General features: G+C 40.1%; 1 protein-coding gene across 1 annotated transcript in view; it reads left to right on the top strand.

Moving 5' to 3' along the window:
* The first annotated feature begins 928 nt into the window (after positions 1–928).
* The window catches only part of mctp2b (multiple C2 domains, transmembrane 2b), a 31843-nt gene continuing 18921 nt past the window's right edge, over positions 929–13850 (top strand). The window contains exons 1-3 of the mRNA XM_068740322.1: positions 929–1034; positions 4480–5002; positions 8278–8398. Coding sequence (XP_068596423.1) covers positions 4529–5002; positions 8278–8398 — 595 coding nt within the window. The 5' untranslated portion in view covers positions 929–1034; positions 4480–4528. The remainder of the gene's footprint in view (positions 1035–4479; positions 5003–8277; positions 8399–13850) is intronic.

Here is a 13850-nt window from a genome sequence, read left to right as displayed (position 1 = left end):
GTGTTCCATAACGACAGCAAACAAAAACAAGCGTTTTTCTATTTCTGCTGTTCTTAGCATGGACAGATGACTTCCTGGTTTACAAGGACAAGTGTGAGGGTCTAAATACCTCCAGCACTGAGTTACATTCGGGTACAGCCCACTCCTTTAAAAGGAATCCGGTTTTGTTTCTTTTTCTGTGTGTTTGTGTGTGCGTGCGTGTAGGTGTGTGCGTGTGTGTGTGTTTGTGTGTGCGTGCGTGTGTGTGTGCGTGTGTGTGTGTGTGTGTGTGTGTGTCTGTGTGTCTGTGTGTGTGTGTGTGCTTTGTGGAACATCTAATAGATTTGTCCTGAGAATGAAGCAAACAACATCCACAAATCTGTGTAGATCAACGTGTGATAAATCAAGTTGGCAGTTTGTATCCAATAACTAGAAGGAATTAGAGTAAAAGAACAGGGGCACAAGAAAAGGAAAAAAATAATAATAATGTCGGCAGTAAAAATAAAATAAAATAAAAACACTGGCACAATGTTAGAACTTATTGCGTTACACAAAGTGACAATAACATTTTGGGGTCTGAAGATGCAAACTTTCAAAAGCAAGAGACGATTTAAAGTGCCTCCCGAGCCATCATAGTGTAAACTGCATAAACACCATTTGTTTTATGTACATTTTACTAAGATGTGGTTCAAATTTGCAACTTTTTCAAACAGGAACAACTGAGCAAAACATCCATTCCCAGCCTCAAGATCTGATTCCAGAATCTCCTCTGCTCTGCCCGGTATATTTGTATGTGATTGTGACGTGGACGCGTAATAGTTTCCTTTCCTGGGCGCAGTGCTTTTATTTTGAAGGCCATGCGTAAAGGAGGCTGCGTCGCGCCTGGTTGATGAGATTTGAACCGAGAAGAGGAGAAAGCTCAGCCGTCACCGCCTTTTAACGTCGGCAACCCGGGCTCCGGTTTCTGGTCCATCTCTCTGTGCTCCTTCCATGCGCGCAGCATCCATGACGCACATTTCAGGCGCTCGTCGGTGGCGTCTCTTCAGCGGATAAAGGTAAGGCTTTTGTCCGCGCCTGGATCAGACGCAGGAAGTCGGGTTAGTTTACCTGCGGCGGTCATTGAGGTGGGGCTGATCAGGTGAGCCTCGGACTTCCTCGGCCGTTTCAAATGGAATTAAAGTCGCTGGTTGCGTCCATTTTTAGATGATATTTAAATGTATAAATTATTTAAGGTAACGTCTTCAGGACTCATCTTTAGAATGCACCGTTGTTAGTGGGCTGCAATAAAGGCCCACCTTTACGAGCTCCACCTGGAACCCCTTGAAGGGCGCACTTTATTCTGAAAACGACATTATTCACGTTCAGAATAAGTTTGTGATGTCGCTGCACGCAAAGCCACGAAGGTTTCATGGTGAATTCAAGGCTCCTGCATGTGCAGTTGTTTTATCTTGGATTCATCTATCACACTTTTTTTCTTTTTTTTTCTCTTTGATGTTTGCAGTGCGTCTTGCGCCATATCTCTGTGCGCGCAATGCTTTCAGGAAACGGGCTCCTCTTGTTCAGACAGGCTGCTGTGCGGTTGCGTAACTCGGCCCAGCGGCTGATTCAACATGCAGCAAGCATTTAAATGTGAGCTCAAGCTTTATTGGGAGGCTTCAAATTATTATTATAAAAAATGTTACAATAAATAAATCTAAAAGCATTGTTTGACTCCACCATGAAGGTTAAGCTGATGTTGGTGATTGTTGGGTTACAGGTCAACCTCTGCTGGAGAGATTTCTGTAGAATGTTTAGTATATTCTGAGACTCAAAGTGTGCATCTTAAATAAACCTTTTTTTATTATTATTTTTAGGCACATTTGATTGTCATGTTTGTCTTTACAATTGCACCGACAACAGAAGTTATTCAGGATTCCCCCCCCCCCCCCTCCCCCAGCAGGGGCATCTGTGTGCTTTGACAGGAAATGTCTAGTTTGTTATTTAGGAACAGTAATTCTTTTTTTAAAGTGAATAAATACGTAATAGGCTTTTGAACTTTTAGAGTATTTTGAGGAAATTGGTCAATGCACAGCAAAATTGGGACACTGTTGGCGTTTCCACGAAACACGTCACGGATTTATATTAGTTCTAAACCTCCAAAGGGGAAAAAAAACAAAACTTCAGCTCCTCTGACTTACGTAAGTGTTTCTGTAAGATAAAATTGTTGTTTATTCATTTTTCAGAACTTTAAATATCCGAGGAGTCGGCCTGCACAAGTTCTTGAATGTTTGTTGTGTTCTCGGAAGGCATTACAAAAAAAAACCTGTTGCTCTTTTAGTTTATTTACTTTTTGTTGCTGGACTCATTTGGCAATTGAAATAGAAATATATGGATTGTTGGGAATGCATGTTTCAGCCTGCTCAAGCACCTGGAAGAGAAATACCGGTATATGAATAAAGCTGTGTGCATCTCCCATTGCTCTTTGGAGACTCTTTACTTCCTTTCGTCATAAAGTTAGCCTAAATAATTCCATATATTTTCTTTAAAAAAATTCTGAACTTATTTAGAAAGTATGTATATATATATATATATTTCTATGTTGCAGATACTGTAGTTCTGGGCAAAGGTTATTAACTTCCTTACTTCAGTGCAATCAGGGCCATGTCACTAAACATGTTTGCACAAGAGAGCCAGCCGGATGCCTGACGTGACGACAGAGAGGCTCTCGGGGTTGAGTTCTGGATTCATCTCCTTAAACTGGTCGGCCTTCGCGTGGCCACAGACCGCCGGCATTGGGGGCGTGCTTTTAGAGGCACATGGTGCATCATTCAACCAGGAACAGGCCTTGATGAAAGTGTAGTTCTCTTTGTCAAGGCTGGCCATGCATTAAGAGTCCAGTCAAATCAACGCCTTCTGTTTTGCTCAGTGACTTCTCATTACTGTGTGCTCATGGTTAATGTGGTCATTGTGTGCTCACATGCACTCTGTACATCTTTGTGTCTGGCTGGGACTTTAATTATGCGACCATTAAGAGCTCATTATTGTTTCTTTCATGTCAGATCTGGTGGACTAAAAGCAGTTTGATCCAAAGTCTGTTTTTGGAAGAACTCGTGTTGAAACTGGTCGGCGCCGATTCTCCAGAAAACGAAATGCTGCTCATTTATTTAAAACGTTCAGCTTCCTTCATTCTTGACATTGTGCCCGTGATGTTTTGGTTCACACCATTGAGTGCTTTGTGTTTTCTCCGTCTCTGAAATGAAATGCTTGGACTCTATTGTCTGTCTGTATTTTCTCTTTCTGTCCTCTGTCATTACTTCTGCAGGTTTGGTAAGCGACGTTTCTACTCTTGCTCCCTGATCAGGTGCCTCCCCCTTGTGTTCCTCCACTTCCTTTCGCCAGCTGATAAGACAGCAGGTCATAATAGAATACAAAGACCAGCTGTAAGAGGCTTATGGGAACATGGCTTAAAAACAAAACCTGGTCTTCCCTGAAGCTGCACCTCAGTATTGCTGATTTCAGAGCGACTTCGTGGATGACGGCTTTTAAAGCATCGTTTCCTGGCGCATTTATGATGTGCTACAGCTGTTTTGACTGCCTGATGTTTGCTCCCCCCCCCCCGTGGGGTGGTGATTTTGCATTGGATGCACTTTAAAAACGAGCTTGGATCGCCGGGTTTGAACTAATGACCACATAACCAACAGTGAGTTGCACAGAATACTTATCCAGTGAAGATAAGCTCAATGACATGCTTTTTATAAATGTACTAATTAATCCCTAAAATATATTTTGCTTTGCATTATAACAATCAACTCTCGCATTGTCCTCCAAATGTTTTCATCATATTATTGTTGTTTCGTTCATGTTAGGTAAGTTAAAAATGTTAGGGTTGTCCAAATCCATGTTTCAGTCATGCCATTGATTATTGATTTGTAAATGTCACGCCATTTATAATAAATGCGGTTTTGTTCTTAGTACGTTATCTGCTAGGGTGAAATTCAAGGACCATAAGTAGTTTTACAGCAATCGTGTTTTTAATTCAATCTGGTCATAGTGAATAAAGATATAATACTGAATGCCATAGAAGGTCTTTCCCTCCTGTGGCACTTAAAATATACAATCCATCATTCTAACCTTCTGTTCTTTCTCTTTTTCTTGCTACTATACTTTAATATTATATTAATGCACTAAGTGCATACTGTTTTTTTTTTTTTTTTTTGAGTGGAGCACTGCATAAAGTATTCCGATAAGCACCAAATTTTGAAACTGACTTTGTGAAAGATCATTTTGTGTGATACAGATAAAGGCATATTTCCAAGGCGGTCATCCTTTTGCTGGCTGTAATTTACCTTCCGGTTGATCTGTCTTTTCTAGAATTCATGTCTGGCATGACTGCTGGTTCAGAATTAGTGCAATCCTAAGAATGTAATCCGGATCCTGAATTTAGTGGTCAATGTCAGTCAAGGCTGTAGAACGGGACAGGCACTGTCTGTTCTTGACCCTTTCTTTTGCTTTTTTTTCCAGCCGTCTGTGATGTCTAGCTCTTAGACTCAGACCAAGCCTCCTTCCGATCATGGACTCCTCCAAGAAACCAGGCTTGCTGCGACATCTCCGCCTTAAGATTCCGCATCTTCGGCGAGGCAAGACGAGCCACAAAAAGATGCCCGCCTATCTTGAACAGAACATGGAGCATCGGATGAGCGCCTCTGTTCCTGACGTCAGGCTAATAAGGGATGAATGTGATCATGACTCCTCCCGCCTCTTCCATCGGTACAATGTCAGCGGTGCCTCCTCAACATTTGCTCAGCCTACAAGAGGTCTGGAAAGAGATGGGAGTGGCCTGAAGATGGGATATGTTCCTGGAGGAGTTACGGCGGATCACACAGACCGGACTTCATCCCAGGAGTCATTCAACAGTTTCTGGGAGGAGGACATAAATTTCAGATCTTCCCGGGGCATAGAGCCTGAGGAACTGGGCCTCCCGGAGATGACGAGTGTCTACAACCCCAACCCTCCCTCTGCGGATGTTTCCAGGGACAGCTCACAGGTAAGCTGCATCAGGAATGTTGAATCACTACTAAAAAAAAATACAAAAAAGATCAGTCTCACTTCCTTTACAAAGACGTTGATGCAGTGCGATGATGGTTTCAAGTTGTTTTAGTCGACAAACATTGCCTATTTCTTGGGTTGATATGGTGGAATATAATATTTAGAATTGAAGTTTAAAATATATATATATATATATATATATATATATATATATATATTGCTAGGATAATTAGCAATGTATTTCGTTTCCCTGTGGCACATATACACAGGTAATACTGACTTCCAAAGGCTTGGCATGTCCCTTGTGCATTTGTTGGGTGTGGCATATCAGGTGTATTTACATTGGACTTACCGGTACAAAGGAGGAATGAAATTGGAGCTCCATCCAAGATCAATATCGAGCAGAAGGACTATACAAATGGTATTTGTACTAAAACAGGCATGGGCTTAATGGTTGCGTCTTTGCAGCGACGTGACTCTTTGAGCTGCAACAAGGATGTGACGGAGCTCACTAGTCTGGTCATATGTAGCTCTGGATGCCCTTTCGTCATAAGCAATTGATATTTTATTGTGAAATCCATCATTCATTCATCTTACAGCTATAAATTAATCGGTCACTAAATTTTATTATCCTCTTCGTCAGAATTGTTTTTTTATCATAAAAATATTTAAAAGGAATAGACACCGTTTGGCTAAAGAGAATATTCCATAATCCAGTATACTTAAAACGTAAAAAAATGTATGTTGCATATAAGCATTGTTTAAGACACAACATTTCCGAGAACATCCTGTTTACTCCCAGTCAATATTTTATTTCTCCGTCCTCCGTGCCAGGATGGGATGTTTCAATAGGCTTGCTTGTTCACAGGCAGACAATAGAGAAGAGAGGCTGCCTGTGAGTGGGCGTTATTCAATTAAAATATTTAAAAGAGCTAATGCTTCATGTCTGAAACTCGTTATTTTGAGCTCTACATAAATAAAATGAATCCATGACTTGTTTCAAGTTGGTCAAAGGCTTTGGCTGAATGTCCTTCTTGTATCTGGGGCTTGTTGTCTGGCAGAACGTATTTACTTTGTCATAGATAACAAACCACGCCCTTCACCAGAGGCCTCGCAGAACGCAAATGAGATACTCTACTTCTGGTTTCATCCTAATTAAATTAAAGCACACTTGCATGATGCCGTTATTTGGGGCGACGGCGGCGCAGGTGGATGAGCAGGTCGTCCTATGATTGAGAGGTCGGCGATTCAAATCCCGCACCTGTGCAGACTGTCATTGTGCCCTTAGGCAACACTTCACCCACTAATGCAGTGGGCAAGTGAATGTTGGTGGTGGTCAGGCAGCCTTGTCAGTCTGCTTCTGTCAGTCTGCCCCAGGGCGGCTATGGCTAGAATAATAGCTCGCCGCCACCAAGTATGGAGCACATTGTGAGGTGCTTTGAGTGTCTAGAAAAAGCGCTTTATAAAACCAATGCATCATCATTATTTAATACTTCCATGATGCATATTCCTGAATGTCATTTTTGAGCAACCTCTGCTTTTGCACCATAAGAGAACTGCTTGCAAGACTGGCTAAATAACATTGGCTTCAAGTGGTTTTACTTACAGTACACAGTAATAATGTGTTGTACACAGTGTTGTACACGGTGTTGCACAAGGGATTTAACAGCCCCCCCCCCCCTCTATTCTAGAACAGGTTTATCCAGCCCCAGCATTGAACTCTGTGCCTTTTTTAAAAAAAACATACACCAAACCAGCCATTTGCCATTCTTATGTTAATTCTTGTAACACTGACAGTCGGAATTTCTTGGCCACTGAACATGCAAATTCTGTTATCAAACTTGTTGCATGTTTTTCAGGAGCTTCCACTAAGATCCATATATAGTGTCAAATATGTGACGATGCTCTGTCCCTCGGGTTTTAATGTTCATCAATACATAAAGACTCAGTTTGAACTGAGGCAGAAAGAGAGCAGATTCCTATTGTTTGTTTCCTGCTCTAAAGTTTTCCAGTCCCCAGGATACAGGAATGTTTAATAACCGCTCAGAGGATTCGTTCTGGTAGTAGAAATGCCAGAGAAAACAGTTCCTAAATCTTAAATGGAACAGAAGACAGAAATATTACTCATTAATTATCGCTTCTTACATTAAAAAAAAGCTTAAATGTTTGCCCTTACAGTATGATAATGATGAGTTCAATGGTGACCTCTTAAAAGAGGTCAAAACATTTTGGTTTTGACCTCTTTTGCATGGTTTGGGGATGCGTTTATTTGTGTGCTGATTCAGTGTCGTTGGACTGTTATCTGCTCTGAATGGAACGAGGAGGAGGATGAAGTGATCAGTGTTGGGCAAGTTACTCAAGATCAGTAATTTATTACTTGTTAAAAGTTTACTTTCCCAACACTGGTAGGGATGGGTCCATCTGTCTCATGTTTGGCTTCTCGAGTGTAACTTTATAACTTTTTTTATATTTTACCTAATTAAATTTTTTTTCACAAAGATTGTTACTGTTAATAGTAATTCTTAACAGCATCTTTTAAGACTGTTCACTATCTTTTCCACCAATTACTTTCCACAAATAACATTGTTTTATATCTGATTATAAAAGGAATGCTTCAAGCCAAGTGGCCGTGATCGTGTTTTTTTAAGTATAGGGTGACCTTAGGTGACCTTGGTTTTAGTCCCTGAAAATGCTTGGCTTACTGAAGAGGCTTAGTAGTCATTAAATAACCCGTTGCATAGGGGAGGAAAAACCCACAACTTTTGAGTTTGCTTTTAATATGGTATCAAATATGTAAAATGTTCAGCACAGATCAAAAAAGGGCAAAATTCGCACTATTATTAAGGAAATTTAGATAAGGAATAACTTTTGAATTAAACATAAATAAAGACAATCTCATTTAATTTTACATGATTGGTGAAGATCTCATTTTTATGAATAATAAGCAAGAATAATGTGTCTTGTGCTCAAACTCCTATTCACAACCCACTTTATGACTCACAAAATAAGATGAGGTACAGGGAAATGTGTGATAATCTTTATGACCCAATGAATTTTAATAGAATGATACTTTAAATGTATCTATCAAGAGAATAAAAAAATAAATAAAAATGACCAGTTCTTCTTATTGGGCTGGACGTCTCAGTCAAATGCATGAATCTGTGATTTAATCAGTTATCAATCAGATGTCCTGCTCACAGTCTCTAACATTGAAAATGAACTGTTTCTCTGTACTGAAGCTCACAAAAAAAGTGTGTGTGTGTGTGTGTCCAGGGTGAGCTAGACAACAGGACCCTGAGTGTCTCGGATAACATCAGGTCATCTAGTCCCAGATCCTACCTGCTCACCATCAACCTGAAGGAAGGACGCAGCCTGGTCATCAGGGACCGCTGTGGTAAGAACCTCATCTAAACACACAGGCGTCATGATGCTAGGCGCTACGCACCAGTGGGGAAAAGACACATGTCACTCGTATGATGATGGTACACAGCAGATTATTCAAATTATCAAAACTAGCATTTTGATAAGAGCTGCTTTACAATAAAATAATATGGTGAAATATACATAAATGTATAACAAAGGCATCCAAAATAAGGAATACAATCGGACTGAAATTATGCATGACTGAAACCATAAACTCACAGATTAAAAAGTAGACACAACAGAATTAACGTGGAGCAGCTGCTTTACTATGGCACAGTATCAATAACAAAACAGTTAACACTGTGAAAATAGACCTAAAATGGTTATAAGAAAGCATTTCCATATTTTGAGGATGATTAAAAAGAACATTGATATTCCAGTGTGGAGTTCCAGGTTGTTCTGCAGCTAAAGAGCAAACATTGCCAGAGCTGTAAAGCATGTTCTGGAGGCGGGTTCCTGCCTGAGGCTCCGTTCTCATCCGTATACAAGCTGCAGCATAATGGATCAGCTGGACACTTGCTGGGCTGCCTCATAATTGGGAATCAAAAATAATCGAGCCTGGAACTAACAAATTAGTGGATGGCAGGCTGGCTGTGCCTGATTCTTGCGATTTTAAGTGGAAGCAGGAGAAACTAACTCTTTAAGCATGTTAAGCAGGAACAGGAAGTGGGAAATGTAGCAGAATGATAATAATGGATTTATCTTTCTGTCTACATGAATCCTCTGTCTGGGTGTGAAAGCACTGCCACCACTGTAATGCATTGACCTGCATCACGTCTACGTTCCTGACATGTTGAATAGATCTTGCTGCTGCAGTGAACAAACTGGTCTCCCTCTTCCTGTTACTCCTGACACATGGGTTCAGCCTGTCACCTACCTCTTTATTAAACAAGGGGCTATGCATTTCTGTCCCTGTGAGTGAGTGTTACTATTGTTATCGGTTCGGGTCTCATGCATGCTGATGCTTAGTTTTGATACACCCTTTTTTGTAGCTGAGGATTCATGTCATGTTTCACTGGTTCAGTCATTTTTGCTGTACATGTTAAAAATACTATATTTAATGGGTTCTTTCTTCCATGTCCTGTCCCAACACGAAGCTTTAAAATCCCTTGTACTTTATTTATTTATTTTTTGTAATCTTGCCAACAAACTATCCCCAACTAATCAGGGTGGCAAAGGATTTATTATTCCATGGAATGATGGAATGATAAGCCTCGGAAAACACTTCGTAGTAGTGGTATTATTTATGGGTTTTTTATTATTGGTCGTAACGGCAGTTCATAACATTCATATTGACCCACAAATACATTCACTTAGTAGAAGTCTGAGTTGAAAGCTTCCTGATCTATGATAAATTAGAAAATTATGCATCATCTTAAATTAAGGGCAAACAATTTATAAAAAAATATGTCACTTTACACAACAATTACTACAAATAAATAAAGTCTATTGAATTAAAACCACCTTTTGACCAACATAAATGAGAGTCCGGACTGCTGGAGCAGCCTGTATTTCTGTTCTTCTGTTTATATTCATAAACAACAAGTATAAAACTCACCATATAACCGTGACTTGTTTGACTAACTAACTAATAGCTGCTGGCACCAGCGGTGAATGAAGAACCAAACATTCCTCCTGGCGACACCAGTGCAAACCCTCTTGAGATATGTACCCTATACTAGTAAGATTGCAGCTATATTTTATAATCGTACAATTTCAAGTCATCGTCAGAATCTTATTAGCTTTTCTTGAAATTTCAGATTTAATTCCAAGATTTGATAGGATGAAGGGGACTGTGATCTGACAGCAGGATGATGTTTAAGATGCTTGAGCAAGTTGAATGTGTTTCCTTTAGTGACACCTGTGACCAATGTTCCCTTTAATTTTTCATGTTTCTGAGCAAACACACAAACTCCCTGAGCAGACCCTCGGACAAATGTGAGCAACATCATAACAATACATTTTATGTTGAAGGCACTTTATATTTGAAAGCAAACCTCAAAGTCCACAAAAGTATTAAAAAAAACCCATAAAAACAAGAGATAAAATCAACAAATAAAACAGAAAATTAACAAGCAAAGGAGGTACAATTATTTTTTTTGTATACGGAGGAAGGGTGTTAACTGTGGATGAGTATATATATTTTTCTTTGTATATGATAGTATTTTATAGGTTATTTATGCGAGTATTTATGTTGCATATTTTGCTATAAACTGAATAATAGTTACAAAGGGGTAGGAATTATTTCACTTCTTCCGACTCCTTTTTCAAACTATGTGCTGCGTTTTGTTGTCTTTTGTTTCTTTTGTTGTTTTATCAGTATTTCTTTCTTTTGTATGTACAAATACTTACATATTTTTATACATGTTCGAAAATAAAATTCATTCATGTGGAACTCCTCGTCTGCAAAATACAGTATATAACCAAATTTGTCCTGTGTCCTTCTCACGTCTCCAACGGTTGGACACGTTGTTCAGGTTGACGTCCTCGTCTGCCTGCAGCTTTGACTTTATACGCATCGGCTGGTCCAGTTCATTAAACTAAGTTCTCTTTCACATTCTGCTCTGGATGCTTGAGATGTAGCACAAACAGCTGAGATGTTTTAGCTTCTAGATTTAGTGCTGCAGCCACCACGTCTGAGAAGGTGCTGATTGACCCATGTTTACGTTTTAGCCTTATTATGGATCACACTTCTCTGCCAGTGCAGCAATGTCTGCTGCTCCATATACTCAAAAGTGACGTCTGAGCTCGGCGCCTCGACGTCAAAAACAGACGACGACTCCTTCATCCTCTGGAAAACGTGCGTCGCTCGAAAAAGAAAACATCTGCCCCAGTCTCACCGTTTCTTCTTCTGTTTGCGCTCCATCTTTAACACTCGGTCTACCAGAATTCTGCAACTACTAGAATGACCATAGCAGTCATTTTGACTGCTCGGACATTATGATTTGGATTATTGTTATAATGATCGAAGAGAAAATAGGGGGAATAGGTAAAAAAAAACATCAGGCCACTAAATGAAAACTATAATGATCGAGTGTTTTATTTATTTCATTGACTCAACATAACGTCTCTGCAATGACGCACGCCAACTCCAACTGCAACAATTATCTCTGTGAATAACAAAACAAATGTATCCTGCTTTCAAAACAGGCTGGTGTCATCAATAGACCTTAACAATGATAATTATTAACTATTATAAACATTTAAAACAGGTTGGTGTCATCATTTGACCTTATTACAATAATTACAATGATAATGAACTATTATGAACATTCCAGAATGCTGTGAGGGGGCGGCCAGCCAACTGAAGACACTCTGCTGTTGCGATGCCGATTTGCTTTGCTTATTTCTCTTTCAGGTCCTTCTGTCCGTGGTGCTGCAGAACCTGGACCTGTGTCCCTCAACACTGAAGTCCACGTCGCTAGCATTAGCATTTTGTTTTTGTCTGCTCCTGCTCTGTCTCGCTATCACTTCCCTATCCATGTCCTTGACTCGTCTCCGACCTGCCATTCTCTCTCTCTCTCTCTCTCAACCCAGCCGGCCAGACAGATGGCCGTCCACCATGAGCCTAGGTTCTGTCCAAGGTTTCTGCCCGTTAAAGGGAAGTTTTTCCTTGCCTCCGTTGCTCTTGTGGGTCAAGTTGGGTTCTGTGTTTCCCTGCAGGTCTTTCCCTGCTAATCCTGTAAAGTGCCTTGAGATGACTTTATGTTGTGATCTGGCGCTACATAAATAAAACTGAATTGAATTGAATTGAATTTGCGTGATGCCGGATTTGAGATAAAAAATGCTGTGCAATCCGGCACGATGCGGGACGACTGGTTACCGTCCATCAGAGTCTTCCTCACCAAGGCTCTGAAGCAAGGCTAAAGCCTCCAATTGCGCGCGCAGCTTCGAGGGAACGTTTCCTGTGACCACATTTTTCTTTTTCTTTTTTTTACACACAGTTTTCACTTCATCCTCCTACGACAGATGAGTCTTCTGCTGTGTGTGTTTTCACTTGCACTGTCATCTCTCTGTTTTTGAAGCCTAGGTTGCTAAGATATTTCGACTCCTGTAACAGCCTGGGCAGGATTCCACACGGCATATTCGAGCATGTCTGAACCACACCTAGTATTCATTACTACAGGCCTTTCACACGAGGCATGTTTCATTCAAGTTGCTTCATCGTTACACAACCAGGGTAAAGACAAGGTAGAGAACAAGGGTCAGGAGTATTTGGTTTCACTCCATCCATATTGTCTGTTTAAAAAGCAGTTTATGAACAACTTAACACTATTAAAGCACTCTATGAAATAGCATACGCTAACAGCTGATGGGTAACCGTGGTTTCTTTGGTCAAACATTTGCAATCTAATGCTTACATTTTACGCTACAGCCAGAACCTGGCATTTATTATGGTTGGGGTTTATTAGGATATAAACTGATGGTCCGCAGCTTGGTGGCTTAAAATACGATTGATGCATGAAATGGAAATGAAGCAGGAATTTGCCTGCATGGCTACACGTAAGAGAGTAGTCACAAGTAAATAAATATGCAGCTGCAACCGTTATCACTTTCACTGTGGGAGATGAATTCTAATTGGCTCTTAATTCAGGAAGTTGTGGTTTTCTTGGTTGGGAAGGGGTAAAAACACATCCTCCGCATAGACACGGGAGATGGCGCAACGAACATCCTGGCCCACGTTTTACTGAAAATCAATAAATTTCTCTAGTTTAGAAACGAAGTTAAATTGCTTTTAAAATGTGGAGTTATATATTTCAGATGTCAATCCAATCTCATTTCACAGCTTTGGAGAAATAGATTAAGACCGACATGTACGTGTTCATGATAAATCTTCTACATACACAGAAGTTAAATATGGAGTTCCACAGGGTTTGGTGCTTGGACCTATTTTTTTCACACTGCATATGCTTCCGTTCGGTAACATTATTAGGAAACACCGCACATAATTTCCACTGCTATGCAGATAGGGTTGCCAACTTGAGAATGAAGAAATAAGGGACACTATATGGGCAAACATTCATATTATAAAGTGGACTTTAATGACTACTGAATATAGAAATACGTAGTCATAAACGGCTGTAAATGACATGCAGTAGCCAACATGAACAACTAAATAATGAATGGCCTGATAACAATAATTAGCCGATATTACTAAGTGCTAATGGATGGGGTTTTTTTTAAGTTTCTTTATTTTCACTCCGTGCAGCAATGAGAAGCCCTTTCTCTTTCAAAGTGAACACATTCACTTGTATTTATTACTTACAGGTTGAGTAGTTGCAAAGCACCAGTAAGTCTTCCAGGCTGATACAAAATGCTGCTGTACTCAGATCTGGATTTTTTTTCACTTTATTTAATTTCTTTGTACTGGTTCTTTCTAAAATTCAGGATGTAAGTGAAACTGAGTTCAAAATCCTTCTTGC

Source organism: Brachionichthys hirsutus, chromosome 1 (genome assembly GCF_040956055.1).
Source record: "Brachionichthys hirsutus isolate HB-005 chromosome 1, CSIRO-AGI_Bhir_v1, whole genome shotgun sequence".
Taxonomy (NCBI): domain Eukaryota; kingdom Metazoa; phylum Chordata; class Actinopteri; order Lophiiformes; family Brachionichthyidae; genus Brachionichthys; species Brachionichthys hirsutus.
Note: the sequence above shows the minus strand (reverse complement) of the source record. Positions and strands in the feature narration are given on the sequence as shown.